Source organism: Camelina sativa, chromosome 19 (genome assembly GCF_000633955.1).
Source record: "Camelina sativa cultivar DH55 chromosome 19, Cs, whole genome shotgun sequence".
Lineage (NCBI taxonomy): Eukaryota > Viridiplantae > Streptophyta > Magnoliopsida > Brassicales > Brassicaceae > Camelina > Camelina sativa.
In genome coordinates, this window is record NC_025703.1 from 7,413,852 (window position 1) to 7,440,630 (window position 26,779).

The 26,779-nt window shown below is 35.3% G+C and overlaps 9 protein-coding genes across 14 annotated transcripts; 6 read left to right on the top strand and 3 right to left on the bottom strand.

Moving 5' to 3' along the window:
* On the top strand, positions 1-2,874 carry LOC104765360 (beta-glucuronosyltransferase GlcAT14A). Of its 2 annotated transcripts, XM_019241378.1 has the most exons (6): positions 1-158; positions 273-363; positions 716-1,467; positions 1,553-1,628; positions 1,714-1,829; positions 2,091-2,596. In XM_019241378.1, exons 3-6 carry the CDS (start codon positions 891-893, stop codon positions 2,594-2,596), a joined length of 1,275 nt encoding a protein of 424 aa, XP_019096923.1. In that variant the 5' UTR covers positions 1-158; positions 273-363; positions 716-890. The 2 variants fall into 2 exon arrangements, with proteins under 2 accessions (XP_019096923.1, XP_010487354.1); XM_010489052.2 differs by lacking the exon at positions 273-363 and having other exon boundaries at positions 4-158; positions 2,091-2,874.
* Positions 2,853-6,822, bottom strand: LOC104765359 (protein SPA1-RELATED 3-like). 4 transcript variants are annotated; one of them, XM_010489051.2, is made up of 7 exons: positions 5,584-6,821; positions 5,285-5,442; positions 4,211-5,177; positions 3,974-4,120; positions 3,543-3,854; positions 3,385-3,444; positions 2,853-3,292 (listed from the first exon to the last, which is right to left on the bottom strand). In XM_010489051.2, exons 1-7 carry the CDS (start codon positions 6,289-6,291, stop codon positions 3,101-3,103), a joined length of 2,544 nt encoding a protein of 847 aa, XP_010487353.1. In that variant the 5' UTR covers positions 6,292-6,821; the 3' UTR covers positions 2,853-3,100. The 4 variants fall into 4 exon arrangements, with proteins under 4 accessions (XP_010487353.1, XP_019096921.1, XP_019096922.1 ...); XM_019241376.1 differs by having other exon boundaries at positions 5,285-5,472; positions 5,584-5,867; XM_019241377.1 differs by having other exon boundaries at positions 5,285-5,453; positions 5,584-5,676.
* LOC104765361 (lectin-like protein At3g16530) lies at positions 7,755-8,889 on the bottom strand. Its single transcript, XM_010489053.2, has one exon. It carries the CDS (start codon positions 8,807-8,809, stop codon positions 7,979-7,981), a length of 831 nt encoding a protein of 276 aa, XP_010487355.1. The 5' UTR covers positions 8,810-8,889; the 3' UTR covers positions 7,755-7,978.
* On the top strand, positions 11,558-14,584 carry LOC104765362. 2 transcript variants are annotated; one of them, XM_010489055.2, is made up of 7 exons: positions 11,558-11,764; positions 12,349-12,420; positions 12,520-12,579; positions 13,200-13,264; positions 13,717-13,830; positions 13,910-14,177; positions 14,280-14,584. In XM_010489055.2, the coding sequence occupies exons 5-7, from the start codon at positions 13,747-13,749 to the stop codon at positions 14,432-14,434; spliced, it is 507 nt and encodes a 168-aa protein (XP_010487357.1). In that variant the 5' UTR covers positions 11,558-11,764; positions 12,349-12,420; positions 12,520-12,579; positions 13,200-13,264; positions 13,717-13,746; the 3' UTR covers positions 14,435-14,584. The 2 variants fall into 2 exon arrangements, with proteins under 2 accessions (XP_010487357.1, XP_010487358.1); XM_010489056.2 differs by having other exon boundaries at positions 13,208-13,264.
* Positions 14,811-15,726, top strand: LOC104765363. Its single transcript, XM_019241112.1, has 2 exons — positions 14,811-14,990; positions 15,093-15,726. The coding sequence occupies exon 2, from the start codon at positions 15,153-15,155 to the stop codon at positions 15,540-15,542; it is 390 nt and encodes a 129-aa protein (XP_019096657.1). The 5' UTR covers positions 14,811-14,990; positions 15,093-15,152; the 3' UTR covers positions 15,543-15,726.
* Positions 16,361-17,720, top strand: LOC109130739 (cytochrome c oxidase copper chaperone 1). The gene is made up of 2 exons (XM_019240674.1): positions 16,361-16,518; positions 17,290-17,720. Exon 2 carries the CDS (start codon positions 17,291-17,293, stop codon positions 17,513-17,515), a length of 225 nt encoding a protein of 74 aa, XP_019096219.1. The 5' UTR covers positions 16,361-16,518; position 17,290; the 3' UTR covers positions 17,516-17,720.
* LOC109130740 (metallothionein-like protein 3) lies at positions 18,093-18,793 on the bottom strand. Its single transcript, XM_019240675.1, has 3 exons — positions 18,652-18,793; positions 18,431-18,469; positions 18,093-18,350 (listed from the first exon to the last, which is right to left on the bottom strand). The coding sequence occupies exons 1-3, from the start codon at positions 18,699-18,701 to the stop codon at positions 18,239-18,241; spliced, it is 201 nt and encodes a 66-aa protein (XP_019096220.1). The 5' UTR covers positions 18,702-18,793; the 3' UTR covers positions 18,093-18,238.
* On the top strand, positions 22,327-25,772 carry LOC104765364 (probable ubiquitin-conjugating enzyme E2 25). Its single transcript, XM_010489057.1, has 7 exons — positions 22,327-22,614; positions 23,404-23,559; positions 23,656-24,309; positions 24,400-24,463; positions 24,557-24,696; positions 24,796-25,110; positions 25,246-25,772. The coding sequence occupies exons 1-7, from the start codon at positions 22,546-22,548 to the stop codon at positions 25,570-25,572; spliced, it is 1,725 nt and encodes a 574-aa protein (XP_010487359.1). The 5' UTR covers positions 22,327-22,545; the 3' UTR covers positions 25,573-25,772.
* Positions 26,022-26,618, top strand: LOC104765365 (phosphopantothenoylcysteine decarboxylase subunit VHS3-like). Its single transcript, XM_010489058.2, has one exon. It carries the CDS (start codon positions 26,052-26,054, stop codon positions 26,499-26,501), a length of 450 nt encoding a protein of 149 aa, XP_010487360.1. The 5' UTR covers positions 26,022-26,051; the 3' UTR covers positions 26,502-26,618.

Here is a 26,779-nt window from a genome sequence, read left to right on the forward strand (position 1 = left end):
TCTTTTTATATAATAAAAACTTTATAACTCCGACACAGGAGTGTCCCGTGTTCTTGAGCATAAAATAGCGGAACAAAGCAAATAAGGATAAAAAGAACAAAGCCTTCATTGCCTCGAGATTAAACAGTATCACACAAGGCAACAACCAAGAAATCCAGGTTTCTTCCATCTTATGAATCTATCGTCTTTCTTTTTTTTTAGTTTTGTTTCTCGATCTCTGTTTTAAATCTCTAGATTTGTTTTTTTTTTGTTTTGTTTCCTTTATTGTTAAGAGAGATGAATAAAGTATGTTCTACAGTGCATTAGATCTAAATCTCAGCTTCCATATTCTTATTGTCTCTCTCTGTGATAATCTCCGACAAGGTTTTTTTTCTTTCCCTTAAGCATATTGGTAATGTCACTATTTGAGGGCTTTTAAAGAGTTTGCTTAATCTGAGGTTAATCTAGCTGCTGAGATGTCTGGTTGATTAATTGATTGATTGATTATAAATCTCGATCCAAGTGGTTTTTATTGGGAGGAGAGCCTTGTCGTCGTTCTTGATTGAATTTATCTATAATTATACCTCTAAAATTGTTTTCGTAATTCTCAAGCTTTTATGCTTTATGTTGCGTGAGAATCTGGGAACTTACAGTTGCTTATTCTTTCTATTTTTGGTTCTGAAAAGTGAATACTTGCCAGCGGTTTTTTTAAACATATTTTGTGTTTCTCTGATAGGATCTTGTGTCCGAGTCTGAAAGATTCAGGCTTTTTAGCTCGAAGTTTCCAAGAGGGCTGTGAATCAGTTCACACTTGTGTTGTGTCTCTTCAGATTGGGATTAGCCAAAGAGTTTGGTTGGTTTTTTCTTTTCAGAAGTTTGTTTACTTATCTCATGATCACTGGTTTTAAGCAATGGGGTATGTAAACGGGGAGAAGAGATGGGTTTTTCCTCTTGTGATCACATCTCTTGTCTGCGTTTTTCTCCTTGCAACCTCTTTCAACATGGGACTAGTCTCTTCCCTCCGAACAATCAACGGGTTTTTCTCCATCATCCCTTCTCGTCTCGCCAAGAATCAAACGAGGTTTGACTTTGCAGAGTCCAAAGTCGCTAGACAGACACGTGTTCCTCCTCACGAAGACAAGCTTCCCCGTTTTGCTTACCTTGTTTCCGGGTCTAAAGGGGATGTAGAGAAACTTTGGAGAACACTTAGAGCTGTGTACCATCCGAGGAACCAGTATGTTGTTCATCTTGATCTTGAATCACCCGTGGATGAGAGATTAGAGCTGGCTTCTCGGATTAATAAAGATCCTATGTATTCCAAAACCGGGAATGTATATATGATAACCAAGGCTAATCTTGTGACATATAAAGGACCAACAATGGTGGCCAATACTCTTCACGCTTGTGCGGTTCTTCTTAAGAGAAGTGCGAATTGGGATTGGTTTATTAATCTCAGTGCTTCAGATTATCCTCTGGTGACTCAAGATGGTAAAATAAGCTCTGATCTCAGTTTTCATCAATATTTCAGTTCTGTTTTTGATTAACTTACTGTCAGTAATCTCTGTGTTTGAAGATCTGCTTCATACGTTTTCGACATTGGACCGGAACCTCAACTTTATCGAACACACAAGTCAACTGGGTTGGAAAGAGTGAGGATATTAGCGTTCTGGAGTTTCCTATTTAGTTGTGAAGTCTTGTGTTCTTGTGGTCTGATTTTGTTGTTTCCTTGTGAAGGGAGAAGCGAGCACAGCCATTAATGATTGATCCTGGACTCTACTTGTTGAACAAATCTGATATTTACTGGGTCACACCTCGCCGAAGTTTGCCTACTGCCTTTAAGTTATTCACTGGTCAGTCCTCTAATTTCTCTAGCTCCATTGGATTAAAACGTCTTCTCACGAATCAAATCTTCAAACATTGTTGTCATTGCTGTTGTAGATCTTTAAGATCAAAACTCTTCTCCAACATCAAATCTTGAAACCTTTCTATGTTTCTGCTATAAATTCAGGAATTAAAAGCCTTCTTGCCATTAAAGTTTGAACCTATAAGGTGTTGCGGCTTTCTTTTGCTCAACAGAGCTTGAAACTTTTTCGTTGCTGTTGTTGTTACAGGATCAGCTTGGATGGCTCTATCACGCCCGTTTGTAGAGTATTGCATATGGGGATGGGACAATTTACCACGAACACTCCTAATGTATTACACCAACTTCGTTTCATCACCCGAAGGTTACTTCCAGACAGTGATTTGCAACGTGCCAGAGTTTGCAAAAACAGCAATAAACCATGACCTCCACTACATTTCCTGGGACACTCCGCCACAGCAGCATCCACACGTGTTGTCACTCAACGACACAGTGCCAATGATTTCTAGCGGTGCTGCATTTGCTAGGAAATTCAAAAGAGACGACGAAGTACTTGATAAGATCGACAAGGAATTACTTAGACGGAGGAATGATAAAGAAAGTTTTGCTCCTGGTGGGTGGTGCAGTGGGAAACCAAAATGCTCCATGGTCGGTGATGTGGCTAAGATTGAGCCTAGCGCTGGAGCTCAGAGGCTTCAGGGACTTGTGGACAGGTTAGTTAACGAAGCTAAAACTGGAGTTAGTCAGTGTAAATAGATCGAATTCGAGAATCATTTTGAGCTATGAATTCAAATTCAGGGAGAGTGAGACTGTCCTTAACGATATATATATATATATATATATATATTTATATTATACATATAGAGAATCTTGCAGTTGCAGGCTTTTAGAAAAGACCTATTATTAGACATTGTTTTCATCAAGTAGATGCCTTGTATTAGACGTCACCTACTGGTCTCGTATTGGGATTAGTTCTTGTTTGAAGTCATCTCCCTCAAATTTACAAATCAAATAAAATTTATAACCTTTTTTTATTGAGATGTTTTCAATTATAAGAGAATATACAAATACAAAGATCCAATATTTGTATCCTCCCCTTTTTTAAAAATGAAATTGAAATTCTATACACAATGTTTCCCACTTTCCTATCTTTTTTTTGGTAAAAATAGTTTACCCTATAAGTACCCCCAACAAAAGCATATCTCTTGCCAAGAAGAACCAGAGATCTATGAGATTAATCCTTTTACCCCTGAGAGAGGCTCAAGCCATCATCTCCAAAATCTTGATGTTGCCATTGGAGTTAGCAGCGACTAATGTAGACGACTGTCCTCGCCAGCAGATCGAAGATATGAATTGTGAGGCATCATCCACTTCGAGACCAGATACAGAGTCAGTGTTGTTGAACATGTACGACATCACTGGCATTGGGAATGCCTTGTGGTACACGAAAACCTGTAATGGATCCACAACAATAAGAAACTCAGATAATTAAAAACATTTAGGTGACAATCTGTCATAAAGATATTTATTCTATCTGTAACAACCTCGTTAGTCTCTGAGCCTGTTGCTATATACCCATCAGAAACAGATAAGCCAACAAAATTCTGCAACACATCACAAGAACATAGCATTATCAGAAGGTGTACTCAGAAACCGGAGATAGAAAAGAGTCTAGAAAGCAAGATTTCAGGATAAACGTTACCTTTAAATTAGTATGTCCAGTGAATGAGTGAAGAGGGGTTTCATTAATCCCAGAAGCAGACAGCGACAAGTCCCAAAGCTTCAATGTGTTATCAGTAGAAGAGGACACAAGGGTAGATGAATCTACAAACTTGACATAGCTCACTGTCTTGCTATGACCAACCATTGTGCAAAGAGGAATTTTGGGGTTTCGAAGATCGTAGTAATACACTTTGTGATCTGCAGAACCAAATGCTAGAGACCGTCCTGAGTCCGATGGAAACTGGACACAGCATATATTGGCTTTTGTCTTAATGGTCCCAATGCTAGCTCCCTGAAAACATTTTAAAGACAAACAAGAATCTTTATCACACATGCTGAGAATTAAGATGTCTGCATTATTAGAGAAATCAGTTTCAGTTTTCAATAGCCGACATTTCAAATTAGAATTGCCTGATTGATACTCCATAGCTTAACGGTTCCATCATCGCTTCCGCTAGCCAGCAAAGTCGGGTCTGCTGATGAAATATCGATGGACCATACTCGCTTCTTGTGCTCCTTCATCTCTGTAACCAACTGGCTTCTCGAAACATCCCAAATCTGAAAGAAAAAACAAATATATCCCACATTGATTTTTATGAAACTCGAAGCTATTAATAACACTAGAGCGAAATCTAAAACTAAACTAACCTGAACCACGCCATCAAAGTTACTTGATGCAATTTGGCTCTTTATGTAGCTGTTCCAACGTAAACTACTTACCTTTGACCGACCAGCCAATTCAACAACCGGATAGTGGATATCCCGGTTATTGTTTACGATGGAGTTACATTCGAATATTTTGATTTTCTTGTTGACACCCGCAGTGGCGAATAGTTCTCCATCTCGGTCAAAAGCAAGGGCGCAGACAAGGTTAGAAGAGTTCAACAAATCTCCTTGTTTCAAATCTGCTTTTACTCTTAGCTTACTGAATGATAAATATCTGCACAAACCCTCAAGGAATGGATCTATCCAGCCCCCTTGTCTCAAGTCATTATTGTAGAAATCTTTGGGTGCCACCACCGGGTTGCTTACTGAGCTTTTCTCTGATACAATCATTGAACCTCTTCCATTTTCACTACTTAACGGGGAATGTCTAGTTAATGATTTCCCTGAAGCAGTAGCTTTCATTTGCCTGCGCCTTGTCAGAAAGTAGACCGATTCTAGTTTCTTGAAGTTTCTCATCAACCGAGAGCTTTCAAGAAGTGTGCTTCCTTGACTCTCTTCATCAACTTCAACATCGTTTTCCAATGCCGGAACTCCTTGTCTAAACCGTTTTCTTGAGGTCAAGAATGCTGATGGCTCCTCGTTTGCTTGGAAGTTCATCAATGGCTGACCAGAGGGGTATTGATGATCATCATCTTTACTGAAATCAGAGAGTGAGCTTCCCTTTTTCTTCAAAATTAATTGTCTCTTTACAACTTGTTCAATGTCAGAGGAAAGAAGCGAAGCGGTATCCCTCAATCTATACGCAGATTCATGCTTTCTCTGTTGAATAAGTAACAAGAACTCGAGTAACGACTCCTGTTCCTCGATTCTATCCCTAAGCTCAACTGCTGCTTCACGTTCTTCCAAGTTATCTCTTGGCTCGGTTATAAACTCGCTTTGCAGCAAGTCACTGCACCATAAAAGAGAGCTTCTCAATTAGATCCATATAGTAAAAAGATGACAAAGACTAAAAATGCTGAAACTAAGAACATGGAAGTAAAAGACAATTATGTAAACCTCATTGATGGTCGACAACTTGGCTCTGGATGCAATAACCACAAGCAGAAAGAAGCTTCTTTTGGACATTTAAGCAATATCTGAGGCGGAAGAACGCGATGTCTTAAACTAGACATAGTTCTTGACTTCTCTTCTCTTGAAGGCACAGGGCAGAATAGCTGCAAAGGGACTAACTTTCATCTAATCACCTTTTCAAGAAGAATAAAACATGCGAAACAAAGACCAAAAAAACAGAAACTTTGAATACAACAGCAGCTAATACTTTATTAGAAACATTGTTTCTTTCTTTTATCACAAACCTCGAAAAGGAGAACGCCAAGACGGTAAACATCTGAAGCACAAGTACTTGAACCACCAAAATCCTCTTCAGGGCTTGTATACCAGCTTGTCTCCATTGCTAATATATGTTTCATAGGAAAAGGTTGATTCTTTTCTTCTTCAAGTTTCTCAATTCGTCTCTCCAAAAGCTTATTGTAGTCTCCTTTCTCTTCAACTGAAATAGCTTTCGATACAGCTTCCTCTCTTCTCGAGCTACCAATATCCTTCTGACTAATTGGACCGTCCTCCAAGGAATCAGAGCCGGAGTCAGAAGCGGATTCAATGAACGAAACATGGTTAAAGGAAGACATGACAAAACAAGATGGCCTGACATTATGAACAACAATGCCTAGAGAGTGAGCCGAATTCACAATCTCGACGATTTGTCTGAAAACGTGCAAGCACTCGAAAACATCGACAGATCGTTCAGGTTTATCCAACCACTGTCTCAAGCTAACATCACCCCATTCCAAGGACCTAACAAAAGGGTCAACCCCTAAAGAATCGTCTTCACCGGACTTGTGAGTACTACTAGTAGTACCAAACAAGCTTCTAACATACTCATCAACATGAGAGGAAGGCTTGGAACGAGATGTGATTCTCTCAACAGGTGAAAACTCAGTGTTCCTGTCTGAAACACCAGAGGTATTATTGAATCCCCTAGAGTTAGAATTTGAAGAACCTTCCATTTATCATCCACCAAAAGCTAACCAGAAACCAACAAATAGTAGTAGTAACCAATGACTTCTCTGAATTCCCAACTCTAACTAGAACCATTTCGGATTCAACAGCTCATTGGTTAAGATCTTCCCCTTTTCGAGTGATCCCACCCAAAGAAAAAAATAACTAGGCTATAAACAGAAGCAAACTCAAGAACTTAGGATACCCATTTGAGAATAACAGAGCCAAAAAGATATAAATATTGAAAATCTTTTGATCACATAAACAGCCAAAAAAAAGGAAAGGAAGCTTCTTTACCGCAAGCTTAGTAGTGAGAGAGGGGGAGAAGATAAGAAGTATCTAAAGAGGAGAGGCCACCCAGAAATAATCTATTAAGGGATTGAAACAGAACCACACAACAACCATCAACACCAAAACACACTGTTTGTTTTTTTTCTTCTCCTCTCTCTCTTCTCTTCTCTTCTCTATCAGCCTCATAAATTATCGGCCTTTAAGAATAAAAACAAAAAACGACTGCTGAAAGAAATGATTCACTGTCGGAGTTTAGTCGTATCTCTTTTTATATCTTTATATTATATCTTCTCTCAGTCCAGGTTTTTCTTTTTAAATTCTGATAATCCCCCTTCACCCTCTCTTTACACGCAAGCAACGTGGTTAATCTACCACCTCACAAACCAGTGCAGTGAATCACACAGGGTGTAAAAGGAATATCTTTTTTAGGCCCAAATGTATGTATATAAATATAGACAAACATTGGGGGGGTCAAATCTTTCAATCTTTTGCTCTGGAATTAAGTAACATTTTTCTTTTTCCTATAACAGAACGGCAACGGCAACTTTTTCTTTGGTACATAATTGCAGAAATAACTGAATTATTTTATGAAAAAAAACATACCAGAAAATAAAAAAAGAGACATTAATAAGATTGTTTAAGACAAGTGAATCTCTAACGTCTGAAGAACTAGTACATAACTAAAAAGTACGCCACTGATTTTACTTTTTATTTATGCGGAAAAATAAAAATAAAAGAGAGAGAGAGAGACAGATTTATCTCTCCGGTTATCACTCTCGGAGACAATCACTAAACCGAAATCGAACCGGTTTAGCTGTTCTTTGGCGCTGTTTATCGAGTGATCAGCTCCAAATGTGCCATGTAACCAGCAAAAAACCGGTGTAGATGTTTTCAAGAAAGAAAAATAAAACTTCAGATAGATCTCTATAAGGACAAAAGTAACATAGTTAATGTTTACAAATTACACCGACAATGTTATGGTTAATGACTCCGAAAAAAACGTTAGTCCTGCAATGCTATACTATTGTTTGGTTTTGTTAAAAATTTCTAGGCATCATTAGTTAATGACTTCAGATAGATCTCTATTGATGTTGATTTTGATCTTAATTCAATCTCTTTCCTTGTGAAAATCATGTGGTTCAAGCAAATCCTGTTATAAAGAAGTTTAAAATGAAAAAAAAAAAAAAAGTAAAATTTCTTTTATTGAAAATCTCTGAATTATTCAGTCTGAATACAAATGAGGCAATACAGAGAAGCCACAGATTTGGCTTGTTTTATTCAAACATAAATCATAACTATTCACTCTAGTTACTTAATTACCACTTAGTAGTAGTAGTAGTAGTACACCATTTACCAAAATAAATGCACACAATACCTAGCCAAACTGAACCGAACCAAACCGGTTTAGTTGTTTTTGGCGGCGTTTTCGAAAGACCAGCTCCAAATGTCGTGACGCTCAACGGCACGTCCCATGGAACCAGCAAAGCCGGCGTACATGTTTTGAAGAAGAACTTCATTGAGCACTCTCGGACCTTGGAGCAAAGGCTTCTTAGGTTTCTTAACGTTTTCTGGAGCGAGCGTGACGGTGAACCTAGAGTCTTTGCTTCTGAACTCGACCCAAGCCTTGAACCTCTCTCCACTGCTCAGATTCACATCTTTGAACGACCAAACTTTCCTTTTCCCGACCAATGTCTGAACCCAGTAACCAGCTTTCTCAGCGACAAGGGAAGTCATCGAGTTGATGTTGACTCCGACATGGTTACCACTAATGTCTCTGAACTCATCGTTCTGGAAAGTGTCGAATTCGACAGCGAAGATGTGGTTTTCTGGCTTCCCGTCGTTGGTTTTGTTGAGGATTCCGAGATATCCGCCACCGGAGGCGCCGGAGTTATCGGCTTCCGGGACGATGACGAAGGCAAGGCCTTGACCGGAGTTGGGTTTGGTGCGAGGAGTGATGGAGAAAGTGAAAGAAGTTTCGAACGAAAAAGGAGAAGAAGTGTTTGAAGGCTTGAATGGGATTGGATTGATGTAAAGACCTTTACCATGAGATAAAGGGTTTTCATCTCGGGTCATGGATAGAGCTCCGGATCGTCCTACGCCATCAGAGGAAGGACCAAGCTCTGCGTCTCCTAAGAACAACAAGTTGTTGCCATCGAAGGATTTGAAGTTGAACTTGACGGCGAAAGCTGCGTTAGCTAAGAACAGAACAAGAAAACAGAGTTTGTGAATCTGCATTGTGTTTCTTTTCTTGTATGTTGTTGTGTGTTGATTGAAGTGTGAAGAGGAATGATGGATGATGAAACAAATATGAGACTGATGAGGTGTTTATATAAGGGTTGAAACGAAAGCCATCGAGTTTGAAACTTCAATCTATTATTCTAAAATAAAGTTGGTCAAATAAAATAAGCCAAGTGGACGCGTTAGTACGTTACAGACGCCGCCACGAGGGCCTAGCAGTGTAAATGGACCTACCAGATGTTTTTCAATAATGAACAAATCTTATCTGTTTTGATAAATAAATATTAATTGATTCTGAGTAATAATTGATTCTATTACGTATTCTATTACGTATTTTTCTTGTCCCCTTTTGGCTAATACGAAACATTGTTGTTTATTCCTGCCTCGTGTAAAATCAAAATCTATTAGACATTGACACATCTAGTTTATATGATGAATATGATAATATGATCTGTTTCCCTAACGTGGATGCAATCATGCAAATTTACTCTGTTCTTTTACTGACGTCAGAATAAATAAGTAAATACGTTTTATCTGACGACGAGGGTAAACGATGGCGCACGTTATAACTGGGCCGGGGTAAATGATATACACGGCCCATAAATTCAATTGACGGTCCTCTCTTCGATAATATCAGGGCAACTCCAATGGAGTCTCTTTAGCAGGGTTTTTCAATCAAAAGTGTGGAAAAATAAAGGAAAAAAGAAGGGTAACACGATACATGACCACACATCCTAACTTTATTTAAAGTATTGTCAACTACACCAAGTAAATGTATTGTATGGTCACATATACCAATTATATATTGACATATGCTCAATATCACGATTATTTTATTCTGGTACACTGTTTGCCAGAATCTGGTATTTACCATGTTTGACCGACATTGACCGATGTTAACCAACAATTTTTTTAAAAAATTTTTTATTACAGTATTAGAAACAAAAAAATAAAACTGTTTTATAGAATAATTTATGGCCTTTTATTAATTAACAAAATATCTATATACATTATAAATATATATTTTACATTTGTTAATGCAATCAATCTTATCATAGTTTTTTTTTCAATTGTAAAACTCAACTTTAAATAAATTAAAAATCATTAATATATTTTTCAGATATTAAAACTTTTATTTTACCACATATCCTACTATATTAATTAAGAAGTACAAATTTGAAACTAACCTTATAATTTGTGCTGCATATGTTGTGATTTAAAATTTTAAAAATGAAGATATATTACTTAATCTATGAAGAAAATAATGTGTGTTTTAATGTTCCACATCGATGAATTAGGAAAACTAAATTTATGTGGTTGATAAAATTAATAAATTTTATTTTCTCACAATAACAATATTATAATTATTTTCAAATATTTCACAAAATAATTATGCAAATACAGCAAACAAAAAAATATAAAACTGTGTAATATACATCAAACAAATTAAAATGCTATAATATTCTAAAGTAATTAGTATTCATAAAGATATATGTTGATTTACCAAAGAATTGCAATATTAAGTAAATACTGTCCATATTTTATTTATTATAACATAAATTTTCCGGTTTTAGTTTAAGTTTTAATATCTTAAAAACTGTTAATGATTAATTTTCTGTTTTATTTAAGTTTTGAACTTAGAAAAACCGAACTATTATAAGATTGAATACATTAAACATATATAATATATCTTTATATTAGATATAGATATGTTTTTTTAACCATAAATGATTCAACAAAACAATTTTAATACTTTTGTTTCTAATACTAAAAAAAAAAAAAAAGTTTTGCTGGTCAACACCAGACATATCTGGTCAATGTTAGATTCTGACAAACAGTGTACCAAAATAAAAATGATCGTGATGTTGAGCACATGCCATCATATAGTTGGTACATGTGGTCATGCAATACATTTATTTCGTGTAATTAGCTATACATTTTTTAAGTTGGTATGTGTGGTCATATATTCAGCTATATTTGGTGTAGGTCACTATCTTTTTTACAAAAATAAATCAAAAACAAAATAAAAGAGTAGAATCGTCTCTCAAAAGAGAGTTTTGAGAGTATCTCCAATGATCCTATATTTTTACCTCTATAATAGAAGAACTTTATAATAGAGGTGAGTTTAGGGGAATTTTACTCCAATGGTCTTCTATTTTTATCTCTAAAATAGAGATTGCTATTTTTTTCCTCTATTTATAGAGAAACCCTATTTTTTTTTACAAAGTTTTCTCTATAAGTAGAGGAAAAAAATGAAACCATATAAAAACCATACGTATAACGGTTTGGTTTGGTTTCAGTTTGGTCCCGGTTTTTAACGGTTATTCTATACTCTAAAAAATAGATAGTTGATACATAACTAAAAAATAAGCATACAAGTAAAATCTAAACATAATTCAAAAAAATAAAATCCAAATATAGTTTTGTAAACCCAAATACTTAATTGGAATTTAAACTTTTAAAAAGTAAAGGCTATTGAAAAAGAACAAAAAAAAAACTTGGAGATCAATAACTATAAGCCCAATAAAAAAAATTTCTGATATTGTTATACAATATAAATTTATAAGTTGAAGAAACTAATTATATCTAATTATTTTAAATTTTTATAAAAAACCAAAAAAACTATTCGGTTTTACGGTGTTTAACCAGCCCAAACCCAAACCAAATAGTTAATTAAAATAAAAACCAAACAAATTTTTAGACTTAACCATAACCAAACCAAAATAATCACCATTTAGTCGAACTTAGGGCTAATGTCAGAAGTCGAACTCACGACTCGCGAAGCTGATCTTCTTCTTTTGCTCTCTAATCCGACTCGGAGGCTCCACCGTCACAACCTTTCGCCACCACATTCGAATCTTTCGCCACCACATCCGACTCGGAGGCTCCACCGTCACAACCCTTTTTCTCCACCGTCACAATATTTTTTCTCCACCGTCAATAGATTCAGAGGTCTCTCTCTAATCCCTCAGTTCAATTGATTTGCTTGTATGAATCATGTTCTTTGTTGGTCTTGTTCTTTGTTGTATACTTGTATGAATCATGTTTGCTTCCTGGGTTTTCCTGGGTTTTACCATGTTTGCTTCCTGGATTTTACCATGTTTGCTTCCTGGGTTATTGACATTGCTATGTATTTTTGAACATTCTAATAAAATTGAAAATTCTATTATCACATTTTAGACATCATTAGTGATGTCAATAGTGAGAGATTATATGATATTAAGCTTGAATCTTCGTCGGTGTTTACCCTTGAAAAAACTTGTTTTATCATTAATTATTTAATATGCACGATTGAGAAGGACTTGAGATATACCATAAAGTTCAAAACTTAATTGTAAAAAACTGCATATTAATCATTATCTTATTTTAGTTTGTTTTACTCTAACAAACATAATTTTTTTTTATCAGAATCCAAAAGACAGACTCAAATTTAAAATGTGTGTTGAACTTGTATCTCCGTTAGGGTATAGTCTTCATTCTTCAAGTATTTGTTTCTCTTAGCTCTTTGTCATTTCTATTCACCTCTACTGCTGCAGGAAAGCTAAGCTCGTGAAAGAGACTAAAGTTGATTCCGCTGAAGAAGATAAACGCAAAGCTAGAGCATTGAGGTACTTTTCTACGCATCCCAATTTCTGTTTATCCATGAGGTAGTGTGCAATGTTTTTTTCAGTAATTGATCATGTGGTTTGTGAATTATCCATCAATAGGTTTCAAAAGGGGCTTCGGATCCATCTTCAGATTTAACTGGAAAGCAAAGTATTGGCGAGGTAAACGGCCTTTAAGTTTATAAAAACTTGTTTGTTTGCATATTACATTTTTGAAGAGTGTATATACGATGTTACTTTGAATTGGGTTTTATACCTATCATTTATGCCAAAATTAGCTTTTTAATTTGATGTGTGTTTTCAAAGATGTTTTCAAAGAAGTTTTTAAAGATGTGTTGGTCCAGAGAAGATTTCAAAGAATTGATTGTGTTTGTTTGTTGGTCTTTGTTGTGTTTATATAGATTTACTTCTCTGGATCGGGTCTTTGTTGTGTTTATATAGATTTACTTCTCTGGATCGGGTCTTTGTTGTGTTTATATAGATTTACTTCTCTGGATCGGGTCTTTGTTGTGTTTATATAGATTTACTTCTCTGGATCGGGTCTTTGTTGTGTTTACTCAACAAGTCTTTGTTTACAAGTATTCGGTTTGTATATAAGTCCATTCTGTTTTTACAGAATGGACTTAGAGTCTCAATACACAAATGGCATTGATACGCACACTTCATATAGAAAGAGTGGGCCGGACCTATAATAGCCCAAATACTAACTCAATTTGAGGCGTTTATTGTAATTAATTTTGCTGACTTTTTGTCCCTCTCATTGCGTCACGGTGTCACCGGAGACTTTCAGTTTTTCACCGGTGGTTCTCTGCATTTTGAATCTTCCTTCCTTGAATTCCATTTAAAGGTACTATTTTTATTTGTTCTTCCTCTTCCTGATGAAATATTTATCGTTGGATTACAATGGTTATCGAATCGTTTATGAATTTTTGTGCTGCTGTTGTGCTTGCCTTCGTTATTGCATCGTAGCAATGAGATTTCGTGATTTTAGGGTTCAGGGTTTAAGCTTTTAGGGTTTATCGGAACTTTCATCACTTTTAAGTCGCTATCAATTTGTGAATCCAGTACTCATTTCATTTTAATAGAAATTGAAATCTTAAGTAAGGATGAACAAAACACATAGACTGGCTTTGTGGCTTCAGAGAGGTGGTCTAATGAGAGAGCCTTTTGAAATTTAGCTTAAGCAAACTAGTATCCGCAGTATAACCATAGCTTCTCTTTTTCTTTTCTTTTCTTGGCTTCGTAGTTAGGGTTTGATTTGTGCATAGAGAAGCCAAACTAAACATTTGAGATTTTCAGGATAAGGAAGATTTGACCATTCAACTAGACATGGAGTTGGATCCAAAGAAGTTTGCTCAACTATTGGACAAAATTGAAGCTGAAGCTGATGAGTTTCTTCTAGCTCGGAATCAGGTACTAGAAATCTCTTTGGTAGAATAGAATGGAGAAAGAACACTAGTCTTTGTTTAACCAAATGGCGCGTGTGTAATAGATGGTAGAGAATGACAAGGAGAGGAATGCAAACCGAGAGGCTCTTACAGCACTTAGGAAGAGGGCTCGGACAACAAAGACTAGTGTTCTTTCTCCATTTGATTCTATGATGAAGGATATACACGGTAGCTCAACCAAACCTTTGGTCCAAGAAGTTTGCTCCACGTGTGGATCCCATGACTCTACTGAACCCACTTGGATGATGCTACCTGGAGCTGATCTTTTTGCTTCAGTTCCCTTTCATGCTGTGCATACAATGCTTGAGAAAGGTTTTTTAAAATTCTTATTCACAGTTTTCCTATTCTCCTAAAGACTAATATAATAGATAGAGCCTCATCAGAAAAGGGTGATTGTTATTTGTTATTGTGTAGATGAAGAGAGATTGGAGTTTGAATCGAAGAAGTTGCAGAGCTTAGTGAAGGAGAAGGCACTTTTTATATCGGAACTAGGTGCTCTTGCTGATAGTACGTCCCCAGGCGTGATCAGGTCGTTGGTGGCGTTAAAGGACAAGCCTTTAGTCAAGTAGAAAACTAGAACAATGTTGGTTTATCCATTTGTGATGTTGAAGTTTTGATTGATGTCCCTATGATATGAAATTTAATCGTTGCTTGTATTGTATGTTGGACAAGTCATCATCCTTAATATTAATTAAGAAATTTACAAACTTTCTTTTGAATTGATGATAGCATTTTTAAATTGTTCAAGGATATTGAATCAATTGATTAAATATTATCTCATGTTTTACCAATTTCTTGGATAAGTTTCCATACAAATGGCATTATCTGTATGAAATAATATATTCTTATTGTGTTTTAAATTCAATTTTTTTCTTAACAAATCTTTCAACTATAAATTAATTTATAATATATAAACGGAAAGCAATCTTTATGCGGTGGGTTTGAATTTCAGCTGAACTAAGAGAAGCTGCCAAAAGAGAACTGAGGAGAGATCAAAGTCAAAAAAAAAAATCTTCTTTTGCATCAAAACAAAATTAGGGTTTATCCATAAACAGTTCCCAGAAGTTCTCCTGTGTCTCCCAAAACCACCACAGCTTAAAACATCATCATCACAGCTTCCCTCAGGTTTGAAAGTTTGAAGCTTTAACATCTCTGTTTTTGGAGTTTGCATAAAAATTGGGTTTTTTTTTTTTTGTTCCATCTGTTTTTGACCTTTTTTCTCGATAGATTCTTTGATCACTCAGCAGAAAGCTCGATTCTTTATTATTGGAAATCAACAAGGGTCCGATGAATTCACATCTCTTCCGCGTAATCTGTATACTCCATTCGATAATCGCACTTACAAGTGGAACCCTGATGATGTTCTACACAGAGAAAGCTTCCATCTTTGGCCACGGTAGTGATATTGCAAATAAGCTCAAAGGATCAACGCCTCACGACGAGCAACTCATCCAGATTTCTCAGTCATTCTCGGGTTTGCTTCTATTCGCAATTGGACTGGTCTTGTTCATGGTGTCGTTTGTGAAAGACAGAGAGTTTCATAACTTCTTTGCTGGAGGTTCTGTGATTCTCTATATCCTTATGGCTCTATGGAGAGTTATGTTCGAGTGGAAGATTGAAGATCTTGCTTTTGAATGTCCCAAGCAAGCTCTTGGAGACATTGCTTTAGCTGTCTAATGGGTGTTCTTCCTCGTTTATACATGGAGAGAGAAGTACGATTGATGTTTTTTTTTGTTTTCTTCTTAATTTTGTGGGCTAATGCAAAAGATGATGTGTTTTGTTAGAAAGTCGAGATCAAACTATTGTTGGATTTTATAGATTCAGAAGATGATCAGCAAGTGTCAATGAAAATGGTTTAATTTTTTTCAACTGTGAAAACATCACAACAATCTCTTGGTTTTCATCTGAAAGTGCATTCTTATCTGTGAAACTATATATTTGTGTTCTAACATTATACAATCTTGAAACAAAAGTGGAGAGATCACCAAACTAATTCCATTCAGAGACAAAGTTCATATTCTAAGAAAAGGATGGTTCTGTACACAATCACATTCATGATTCATTCCAACTCCATTAGGTGCATCATCATCTTGAATGTCAGATTGCAGCATAAAGAGAAGAAACAGCCAATTCCAAAATCATTAACTTCTCTCCTGACTCCTCTCTTGCATATAGCAAAGAATGTAGCTTTCTTTTGTTCCAGCCTCTCACCCTTAGTCCTCAGTGTCTGTTCTAGTTGACAGCAAAAAACGAAGAGTAAAATCTCTATAAACATTATGTTTCCATCTTCCTTCCCCCATGTCTTCAACATCAATACTAACCTGAACATATCTACTGTCACTCCACAAGATATCAAACAAAATTGAATTGCAATTTCAGGCAAGTGTCATTCTTCAAAGTTATAATAAAATGGGCCCAACCCATTATAGACTAATCATAAGGGCCCATAGCTAAATTAGATGTATGTGTGTGTGTGTGTAACTGGAACATTCAAATCAAAAAAATTCTTTATTTGGTGGCTTTTAACTTTGGAATTCGCCTTCTTGTTCAAGCCAGAAGCCAAGTGTTCTTGTTTCATTTCATACCTGTCGCCGACATTTTCACCGGTTCTCTCTGCTCTTCGATTCTTCTTCCTCTGTGAATCCATTCAAAGGTTACTTCTTTTCTTGTGTCAAGAATTGTAAGATGCTGCAAAGGAAAGAGGAAGCATTTTCACTTTAAATCTTTGGATTTAGTTCGGCTTGCTTGCTCGTTGAATTGGATTGTTACCGAATTGTGCTTTATGAGTTTGGTCTTGTTGTTGTTATCTTATGAATGAGATTTCGTGATTTGAGGTTGAGGGTTTTGGGTTTCGTGTGATGTTTCTTTCTTACGGTTTATCAGATTTGTTTATCAGCGTCCTCGTGTTTAGATTAGAATAATCAATTGCATTATCCAATTTTTGAGATGGGTTTATTGCGCATTTTAGAAATCGATAGAAAAAAATCTTCATTTTTCTAAAACCATTCTGATAGTATTTTCAAGCCATTGATTTGTGGTCAGAAGAAGTTCTCAATTATGTCTTTGTGGTAAATTTTATGAATCCCTTTGTTTTCGATTTCTTACCAAGTACAAGGTTGTCATGGAATTTTATACCCTTGTCAACAACTCTTATTGAGCTTGGTTTTGAGAACCAAGCTTAGTTATTTCGATCTTTCTTTGTGTTTGATAATGAGCATATGCGAAGGTTTAAGGACTTGGATTTTGATCTTTTAAGAGCGTGTCTTGAACAGATGAGTGATAAGAGTTTTCTTGTGAATACCAATTAGGATGTGTGGAGGAGAATCTATAGCTTATGTAACCTATGTTATGTTAATGCTATTTGTTCATTATCATGTTCATATTTTGACCATGTTCTTCCTTGTTGTCTGCGTTATTATGACAGGATGAGTGATCAAGCAGCACAAAACGGCTTGAGTCCTCCCCCCATTCCAGAGTCAACCAAGGCCGCTGCCTCGGTAGAAACGAAACCAAAGAAGAAAATATGCTGTGCTTGCCCTGATACCAAGAAGCTGAGAGATGAGTGCATCGTTGAGTATGGTGAATCGGCTTGCACAAAATGGATTGAGGCTCATAAAATGTGTCTCCGCGCTGAAGGTTTCAACATCTGAAACTATTTTTGTTTTTTTTAAATACGTAGTTTGATGGATCAAACAGAATGAGCAACGTAGATTGTTCATGGCCCGAAATGGGTATAGGGTATAAAACAGGAGGTTAATTCTCCATGAGATTATTATGTATGGATGTGGTTAGATACAAAGTCCCATTTTGTTGTGATTGAAAATAAGAAGTCCAAAGAAACCATATTTTCAATTATCTGGCAAGTGTGTAGCTTGATAGGTAAGGTAAAGAAGATGTTACTAATAGATATATGATGTATTTGAGGATAAGGGGGCCATAATGATACAAAGGATTGAGAAGCTTTTAGTTCTTTAAAAATGTTATGTTTCCTTTTCTATTTAGAACTGGGTTTTGGTAGTTTTACTTTTAGTTAAGATGTTAAAGTCGGTTGTATGGGATCTTTAAATAGGTTCCTAAACATCAATAATAATCTTCTTCCAACATTAACCTAATTCTCTAAGCAAGAGACTTGGGTTAAAGGAAGCTTAAGTTTACGTCTCTCTGTTTTCTAGTTGTTCCTCTGTTTTCTAGCTAACTAACGACGGGTCCTATTACTAGATCTGTATCAAAAGCTAAGGCTCATAACACATAACCCATTACATCACACCATACGAGAGTCATACATAAGAGAGATATGAGCTCAATAGATTAGCTCACATCATATTTTATTCATATTACATTTTACATTTTGATAAAAAAAAAAGGAGCTTTTTTTAATTGGGGCAGCAAGTGCAGTTGGTGCAGCTGCAGGTGGATCCGCACTTGCACTTGCAATTTGCGTCGTTCTCCTCTGCACCAACGTCCATGATCATGGCCTCCTTGTAGCTGCATACAATATCAGTTCTGTTATATCATCATGATATCTTTGTATCATCATCATCACCATAACCATCATCTATTGTTACCTCTCCTGAGTCTCGAAGGTGTAGCTGGAACCCTTCTTCCTGCAGTCACAGAAAGAGAAAAGCCATAGGTCAAATAAGACAAAGATCATAGTTCTAGACATAGATCGAGCAACAAGATTATAAAAAAAAAACAGAGAGTTTTAGATTTTTCCAGTAGCCCAACAAATATTGATCTAGAAATAGACTTTTTCATGAAACAAGAAACAGAGAAGAAGACTTACACGCACTGGGTCTTGTCAGCACAGTCGCAGCTTCCGCAGTTGTTCGACATGATTGAGATTTTGAACAAAGCTTGAAGGGGTTTGTTTGAGTTATGTAGTGATTTGAGTTCTTGCTATGTTTTGTGATGAAACTTCAATGGCTCTGTAATTTATAGAAGGACAGAGAGTGGAGAATCTCTACAATTTATGTGACAACCGAATCTTTTTGGGTTAAGCCTTTCGTTGCCAACCTCTCGTGTCCATTTCACTCCTTTTTCCCCCACTATATTCGTGATTCCTCCAATTATTTATTTTCCGTAAATCATTACAACTTTATATCGTACACGGTACACGTGAAGGGTGGGTGAAGAAGATTTAAATGTTTTAGTTTTTTTTTTTTTTTACTTTTAAGTTTTTAAACAAGATCTTTTTCCCCCTAGGTAAAACATTAATCTTCAAATGTAGTACTTAGGAATTAGGATATTCGGCGTAATCTTTTTTAACTTTGCAAAACTAATGATTTCTCAAAGATACCAAGAGGATATGATTTGAATGTAGTATATCTTTTTTACCAAATATGACCACTGTCTAGTGTCTACTGACTAAACTTTTTTTCCTCAATATAGTACTAACAATCAATTACAATCATTAGAAGAATATTAGTTGATCCAAAAAAAGATAATCATTATAAGAATATTAGTCGATTTGTCTAATGTAAGTTCAAATACAATATTTCATGGGAGAGCTACTAATATTTAACCAAAATTCTATATCAAAACAAGAATACAGTCTAAAATATAAATTCATTACTTTTTATTTATTGGTTTATTTTTATTTACGGCTATTAATTTGATTATTGCATTCGTGATTCTCGGATATAATCTATGTACATCCTTCTTTGTGATTGTGATCGCAAACGATTTACCATTAAAATTAGTGAAAATATACTAGTTTGACACAAATTTGGCAATTAATTGCTAGATTAATACTCAATCCTATCCAATAACTAGAATGACACAATTTTTAGGTAAAAAGACTAAAAACCCAGATTTTTTTTTTCTTAACTTTTTTTTAAAAAAACGAAAATACAATATAGTATTTAATATTTTGATTTAAAAATATGATTAATATAAAATATAAAATGATTAAAAAATAGACTAAAAACACAGAATTTTTTTTTTGTTTTTTTAAACGAAAATACAATATAGCATTTAATATTTTGAAGTTTAAGATATATAGTTTAAATAAGTTTTATTTTAAATAATGTATGAAATTATAACTAAAAAATAATGTATATAAGAAGTATTAAAATAAGATTTATGAAAATATAATATAATATATAAAAATATAATTTTAAAATATGATGTTAATTTTTTAAATATGATTTAGGAAAATTAAAATGTATAAAATATGCTTTAAATATATGAGTTTAAAAATATGATTTATAAAAATATAATTAATAAAAATATGACTGAAAAATATAACTTAAAACAAATATGTTGTCACTATATTTACATTTTACATCTAATAAATCTGCTATCAAACACCAGATTTTTGGAAGCAAATAAAAAAACTGTCATAGCGTAAAAAAACATGCCATAACATATGGTATTCCCATAGGTCATTTTAGCAATTTTTTTAAAATGTTATAAATCTGTTATCAAATGACAGTTTTTTGGTTAAATTAAAAAATCTGTCGTAACTTAAAACAAATCTGTTATCACTAGAGGTCAACCTAGTAATTATTTTCTGTAAAAAATCTGTCATGTTATGATAGACTTTTAATCAAGAAAATATATCTGAAATAACTGTGGAAAATAAATCTGCCAGACATTTTACAAATTTGTTATATATTGTGAAAATCTATGATGTCTTTATAAATAAGTCTGTCATGAAAAATAAATATGTCATCAATTATAAATCTGTCATAAGTATAGTTAAAAAAATCTATCATCCAAAATAAATCTGTCATAAAAAAATAAATCGGTTGTGCCAAAACAAATCTGTCATACACAAATAAATCTGTCACAACTAGTCCAACAGACTTTTGAAAATATTTAGATTTTCTTAAAAAAAAAAAATTATGGAAGGATAATTTGACTTTATTTTTTTTCTAATAAAGCAAAAAAATAATTCATCTAACCCTCACATTTTATGAGTTAATTTAGTAATTAAACTTAGGCCAATCTAGTTTTTCTCCCTTAAAATTATAGGTAGCAAGTTACAAAAAAAAAAAAAAAAAAAAAANAAAGTTCCAACAATTTTCCAATGCAAGTATATTAACTCTTAATCATCGTTGTTTAGTCTGATTGAAATGAAAGTGGAAAGTAATGTTTTATGGACACAAGCCTTAATACACACAGAGTATCAAAGTACAACAGAAGCTCAACTGCGCACGCGCACTGTACCTTGTGTACTTTGTCTGATTTTCACAACAAGGATAATGAGCCACAAAGGTTTGTCGTTTTGTTAATAAAATGATTAAAATCTATTTACTGAGGGAAAAAAATAGTGGCTTTCTGTCACTTTCAACTTTTATTAATTTGGGATTCTTTAATTTGTAAGTTAGTGTGTTTCATAAATTATTTATTATTGGCTTAGTGGCTCACTATATTCAGTGGTAGATAGAACAATCTTTCTTTTTTGTCTAACTTTTTTATTTTCAAAAATAAACAATCAATTTCATATCCTCTCAGCTAGATTAGGAAGCCTCTGACTATGATGACAATCTCATGTTTATTTCCACTATGTCTCTTTTTTATCCAGCAAAATTTATGGGCTCTAACAAATGGGCTGGAGCTGTTCGTTAATAAAATATCAATAGTGGGAATAAGAGATTATAATCTATATAGGCCCAAAATAAGACCAGCACGGCAGCACGGATCTCTGTTTTTTTTTTTTTTTTTTTTAATTTTGTTGGTAAATATATTTTCAACTAAAAATGTAAAATGTATGTGTTATTATGATCTAATACAAAAAAGGATGCTAATATAAATTAAAAGACATTGTCACACTAACATAATTATTTTAAAAGTAATTTAATATATTTTCTCAATACTTACTGTATTAAAACTTTATCTTTCTCCCTCTTTTATTTTTTAACATCTAAACAAACTTCATCTAATACTAGCACTATACATTGATGATCATTTACTGCTCTTCTTGTGTTAAAAAAAAAAAATTAAATTAATTGAGACTATCTATAGTCAGGTTCATCGTACTGTACTACTTTTAAATAAAAAGAAAAATTGCTGTTTAAAAAAAAAAATCATAATGAAAAAATTAATTCAATAATATATCTTCTCATTAGATTTTGCTATGATTCGTTTAGTTACGATAACATAGTTCAGAACCGTTAGATCTACCCAAATTCTCAGATCCAAGGGCTGAAAAATCATAGCCTCGGTCGAAAGTCCACCTACCGTGTTGTTTCCTCTACAGCAGCAGACTATGATAGTGTACCATCGTTATCACCGTTGATTGATTTATATAAAAACACGATCTGAACCGTCGATTTAAAATACTGGGCCCAGTCTGCGAAGACTTTCCGTATTGACTTGTGGAATATTTAAAAAAAAAAAACGCATAAAATTGGAAAATTTTCATAAATCAATAAAAAATCATCGGACTTTAATTAGGTTTTTAATTTTTATTTAAGAGATTTGAGATTAAGTAGAAAGAGAGAGAGAAGAGAACTTTGGTTTTTTTTTAAGAGAGAAGAGAGAGAGGCTTTGCGCAATCTCTCTCACTGTGTGTGTGTTTTTGGTATATAATACGGCGCGAAGGTGAATAACCCCAAATACACTTTTTTTTTTTTGTTTCCTTGATCGATTTCGTCTTCTCTTAGTTACGAAGACAGTTCTCTTATTTATCTGTTCTTTTTGAGTTCTGGGGGTGGGGGATCGTTCGTTCTCAATGGAGCCAAACGTAGTGGAGATCGCTTCTCATCATGTCGTTGCTTCCAGAACTCTAACGCCTACAAAGGTTAATGCTATTACCAAATTGGAATTGATCTTTTTTTTTTTTAATCGTTAGGGTTAAATCTGTTTGACTGTTTACCCAAAATTGACTGATCTTATTTTATTTATTTTACCTAATCTAATTGCCGTAATTGATTTCGAGGAATTGTTATAATTTGTATGTGCGATCACCATCAATCTGGATTTATTATCCGGGTTTGTATAGTTAGTGTGTACATTCGTTTCGTTGATGTCAATGATGTGTGATTTTTTTTTTTTTAGGGTTCTTTGTTTTTTTTTTTGTGTTGGCTCACTGTGCATTATATCCTTGCTTGTCGGTTTTTTCTTTGTTGTTGGATTGATTTTTTTTTTTGTGATCGGTGGCTCTGTGATCAGTTTTAAACGTTTTCATGTTTCTGATCACACTAGAAACTGTAATTGACTGTTCGTGTTCTGTCTCTGTTTAAGTTGTAATGTTATGATATCACAAGTATGTCTATGGTTTGTGACAATTTCCTTTCTTCTTCTTCTTCTTCTTCTTCTTCTTCTTCTTCTTCTTCTTCTTCTNTGGCGTTTTCAGTTATGTGCAATTTTTAATGCATAGTTTAGTGTCCGTATTCCTCTGTTTCTTTTGCTATGTTTTTTTTTTGATGTGCTTCTTCTGTTCTGAATTCTTTCTAGTTTCTAGAATCGAACTACTGTTTTTTTTTTCTTCCTTTTTGCGTCGTTTCGTTTGGTGGTGGATTTGCTATTCAATTTTGGATACTTTTGTTTGTCTTAATCTGGATTTTGCGTGGGGTTATGATTCTTGTAGGCTGAAGCTCCAGAAGTGATTGATGTGGAGCAATACGATATGCAAAACGGTGGTGTTGTTAATGGCAGCAGCAATGTGGACAATAAGAATAAAGGGAAGGCTATAGAGTCTGATTCTCTTTCTTACGATGAGCAAGATGATTATGATTATGATGCGGTATGTGTTTTAATTTTCCTTTCTTCTTTTTCTTTTTCTTTTTTTGATGATGAGTGTGCTTATCCTAAAAGGTCGTGTTTTTAATTATTATTCTAGGGGTCTCCTAGCGATGCTTATGATTACCCTGGATCGTCTCCAGTATCAAATAGTTTGCTTGACCCGGATTCTTTGATTTATGAAGACGACTGCGACTATGATGACCAATATACTTATGAAATGGATGAGAAGCCGGATAATTACTCCATGTATCAAGACCTTTTTGATGGTAAGGATGTGCCAACTGGTGTCGAGGTGTCAATGGATTGGTTTCCAAGTTCAGCTGACCAGGAATCAGCGAACTCAAGTGGAAGCAGCAAATCAGATGTTACCGGTAGCAGCTCCAAGAAGGCAACAACAGGAGGTGGAATCCAATCTCAATCAGCTTTACCGCACCAGCCTAACGGAGTCGTACCAAACTCTGCTTATGCATTGCCACAGATCACCAAGGCACCAACCTCCAAAACGTATTTTTCCACTACTTATCAGCCTCAGCCACATCCGGTACCAGTAGATACATCCGGTTTTAAAGGCGGTTTAAAAGGTTTTGCTGGTCGCCAGAGAGTGGATGAGGCTGTTGCACCTCCGGATTCTTCCAGAGTTAAGAGAAATATGGAGGATTTTCTTGGGCTTTATTTGTTTTTCAAAAGATTTGACGTCGTAGAAGATTGTTCAGACCACCACTATGTTACTATGGGAACAACCTCAAAGCAGGTTGCGACCAGATGAGCATTATTAGTTAATCATTATTCTAAAATGTTTCTTTTGTTTATTCAGGATTTAACTATTTCCTTGTCTAATCAGCATTCAAAGGAGTGGGCAAAAAGGATCCAAGACGAGTGGAGAATTCTTGGGAGTGATTTGCCAGGTATACACGCTGTCTTATATATACATCAATTTCCATTGGTTGCTGTTAGCAACTTTCTTACATTCTTTTTTTTTTTGTTTGTTCTTGCAACAGAGATGATATTTGTCAGAGCTTATGAATCTAGGATGGATCTTTTAAGGGCTGTGATTATCGGAGCCCAAGGAACTCCCTACCATGATGGTCTGTACTTTTTTGATATCTTCTTCCCGGATACATACCCTAATAAGCCACCGGTAAGTCAATTGAAGTTTCTCATATTGAGTTTTTTTTTTTTTTTTCCCTCCTAGAGGTTTTTCTCTGTTGATATGTGAAATTCCGTTTGGTTTTACAAGATTGTTCATTACCATTCTGGTGGGCTGAGAATCAACCCGAATCTGTACAATTGTGGGAAAGTGTGTCTTAGTCTTCTCGGCACTTGGCAAGGTAAGAGCCCGAGGGAGACATGGATCCCCAACACTTCCACAATGTTGCAGGTTCTTGTCTCGATCCAAGGTCTAATTTTAAATCAAAAACCTTACTTCAACGAGCCTGGCTACGAGAGAAACGCGGGTTCTCCATCGGGAGAGAAGGCTTCTGAAAGTTACAGCGAAAACACATTCATACTGTGTTTAAAGACTATGGTTTACACCATGAGGAGACCACCCAAGGTAACAAAGAAAACCTCATCCTATTACATTGTGTCTACAAGAAAAGCTTGAGATTGGTTTGTGTTGTTTTTTGTTGTTGTTAAAGAACTTGAGATTGATTGATTGATTTGTTCTGGTGGGTTTTTGAATACGCAGTACTTTGAAGACTTTGTGTATGGACATTTCTTCAGCTGTGCTCACGACTTTTTGAAGGCATGTAATGCTTATAGAAACGGAGCTCCACCGGGAACAACTCTGGTGAAGGGGGCTCAAGGTATGGAAGAGAGTAGCGTCAGCTCTGAGAAGTTTAGAAAAGATGTGGCTACCTTTGTGGAGACAGTGCTGTTGAAGGAGTTTATTCTTCTAGGTGTCCTTGGTCTAGAAGAGGAAGGAGAAGATAAAACCCCTGAGACTAACAACGTTGCTGAGAGTAGCAACAGTACCAGACCAAGCTCCAAGAGAAACAGAGTTTCTTCTAGTTGAGCTCGACTCCTCTCTTCTTTTTTTTTCCCCTTAGTTTCTGGCGACTTAGTTTCTCGGTTTCTCCCTTTCTTACAGTCATTTTGATCCTCGTTTTTAATTTTTCTCTTAACTATGACATAAATCTTAAGACTCTTGAGAACTGAGAAGTCACTCTCTCATATGTACAGTTGCTTTTATCAGTCAGATTTTTTATCCCCCAATTTCCTGAGTTGCAAGGTTTTGGATATTTGACTTCTGAGCTTTGTTTGTAGTAATTCGTAATCAAGACAAAAGATGGAGAACCTTATTTACTTTACCGAAATGCTGTCGTTGTACTTTCAACTGAGAATCTAAACTTATGTTTCCGGGGACAATTAAAAATACACACGTGGCCATCCACGTGTCAGCTCCTACTAAAAACCCTAAACCCTTCATCTCTCTGTATATTAGCCGTCTCTAACTAAGCAAGACATCATCAGTCACACACACAGCGATCAAACATGGCTTCAGTTTCATCATCGGCGGCGAGATCATTCATCCGCGACGGTAAATCAGCGGTGAATCTACTCCGTGTACGAACGGCCAATCTCACAGAGACAGTGCAGAACAATGGACCGGCCATTCGGTCTCTGCTTCGGTTAAACCAGAAGCCGGCTAGCCAATACCCGGTTTTCCCTAAAACATTTCCGGTAACGCAAACCGGTTTCCGTGTCGGCGTCGTTCAGCTGGAGGACGTTTCGGAGAGGATAGGGAAAATGGAGGCGGCTCATGGAAAGCGAGTGGTGAACAATAACGAGGACGTCGATACGGAAGAAGAAGAGGAGACAGATTTTGATGAGGATGAGATTGATGACGTGGATATCGACGACGACGATGAAGAGTTTGAAGATATTGATGAAGATGATGAAGAGGAAGAGGAGGAGCCCAAGTACACAAGAAAGAAAAAGTAGAAGTAATTAATAATAATAAAAAGCCTCTTTAGTTCTTGGCAAAATGCTTCTGTTCTTGCTTTGAGATTAATAATGGTTCTAAAAGGAGATCATTTCTTCTTGTTATTTTTTCTCTCATTCCATTCTTATAATCAAATTTGTGATTTTGGTTATCAAATCTTTTATGAACAATTCGTATTTCCAAAACTTTAGCTCTGCCACTGCTCTCACCCCACTTTGGCTCTATCTCTGTTTTTTTTACAATCGTGATTTTGAGGGGTGGGCATTTAAATTGACCC

Coding starts and splice junctions, on each gene's coding strand:
- LOC104765364 (XM_010489057.1), top strand. CDS start 22,546: ATGGAGCCAAACGTAGTGGAGATCGCTTCTCATCATGTCGTTGCTTCC. Junction 23,560..23,655: donor ATGATTATGATTATGATGCG/GTATGTGTTTTA, acceptor TTATTATTCTAG/GGGTCTCCTAGCGATGCTTA. Junction 24,310..24,399: donor TGGGAACAACCTCAAAGCAG/GTTGCGACCAGA, acceptor TTGTCTAATCAG/CATTCAAAGGAGTGGGCAAA.
- LOC104765362 (XM_010489055.2), top strand. CDS start 13,747: ATGGAGTTGGATCCAAAGAAGTTTGCTCAACTATTGGACAAAATTGAA. Junction 13,831..13,909: donor TTCTTCTAGCTCGGAATCAG/GTACTAGAAATC, acceptor CGTGTGTAATAG/ATGGTAGAGAATGACAAGGA. Junction 14,178..14,279: donor GCATACAATGCTTGAGAAAG/GTTTTTTAAAAT, acceptor GTTATTGTGTAG/ATGAAGAGAGATTGGAGTTT.
- LOC104765359 (XM_010489051.2), bottom strand. CDS start 6,291: ATGGAAGGTTCTTCAAATTCTAACTCTAGGGGATTCAATAATACCTCT. Junction 4,121..4,210: donor ACTTTGATGGCGTGGTTCAG/GTTAGTTTAGTT, acceptor TTTTTCTTTCAG/ATTTGGGATGTTTCGAGAAG. Junction 3,855..3,973: donor AGCTATGGAGTATCAATCAG/GCAATTCTAATT, acceptor AAATGTTTTCAG/GGAGCTAGCATTGGGACCAT.
- LOC109130740 (XM_019240675.1), bottom strand. CDS start 18,701: ATGTCGAACAACTGCGGAAGCTGCGACTGTGCTGACAAGACCCAGTGC. Junction 18,470..18,651: donor GCTGACAAGACCCAGTGCGT/GTAAGTCTTCTT, acceptor CTGTGACTGCAG/GAAGAAGGGTTCCAGCTACA. Junction 18,351..18,430: donor ACCTTCGAGACTCAGGAGAG/GTAACAATAGAT, acceptor TATTGTATGCAG/CTACAAGGAGGCCATGATCA.
- LOC104765360 (XM_019241378.1), top strand. CDS start 891: ATGGGGTATGTAAACGGGGAGAAGAGATGGGTTTTTCCTCTTGTGATC. Junction 1,468..1,552: donor TCCTCTGGTGACTCAAGATG/GTAAAATAAGCT, acceptor CTGTGTTTGAAG/ATCTGCTTCATACGTTTTCG. Junction 1,629..1,713: donor AGTCAACTGGGTTGGAAAGA/GTGAGGATATTA, acceptor TTCCTTGTGAAG/GGAGAAGCGAGCACAGCCAT.
- LOC104765361 (XM_010489053.2), bottom strand. CDS start 8,809: ATGCAGATTCACAAACTCTGTTTTCTTGTTCTGTTCTTAGCTAACGCA.
- LOC104765363 (XM_019241112.1), top strand. CDS start 15,153: ATGAATTCACATCTCTTCCGCGTAATCTGTATACTCCATTCGATAATC.
- LOC109130739 (XM_019240674.1), top strand. CDS start 17,291: ATGAGTGATCAAGCAGCACAAAACGGCTTGAGTCCTCCCCCCATTCCA.
- LOC104765365 (XM_010489058.2), top strand. CDS start 26,052: ATGGCTTCAGTTTCATCATCGGCGGCGAGATCATTCATCCGCGACGGT.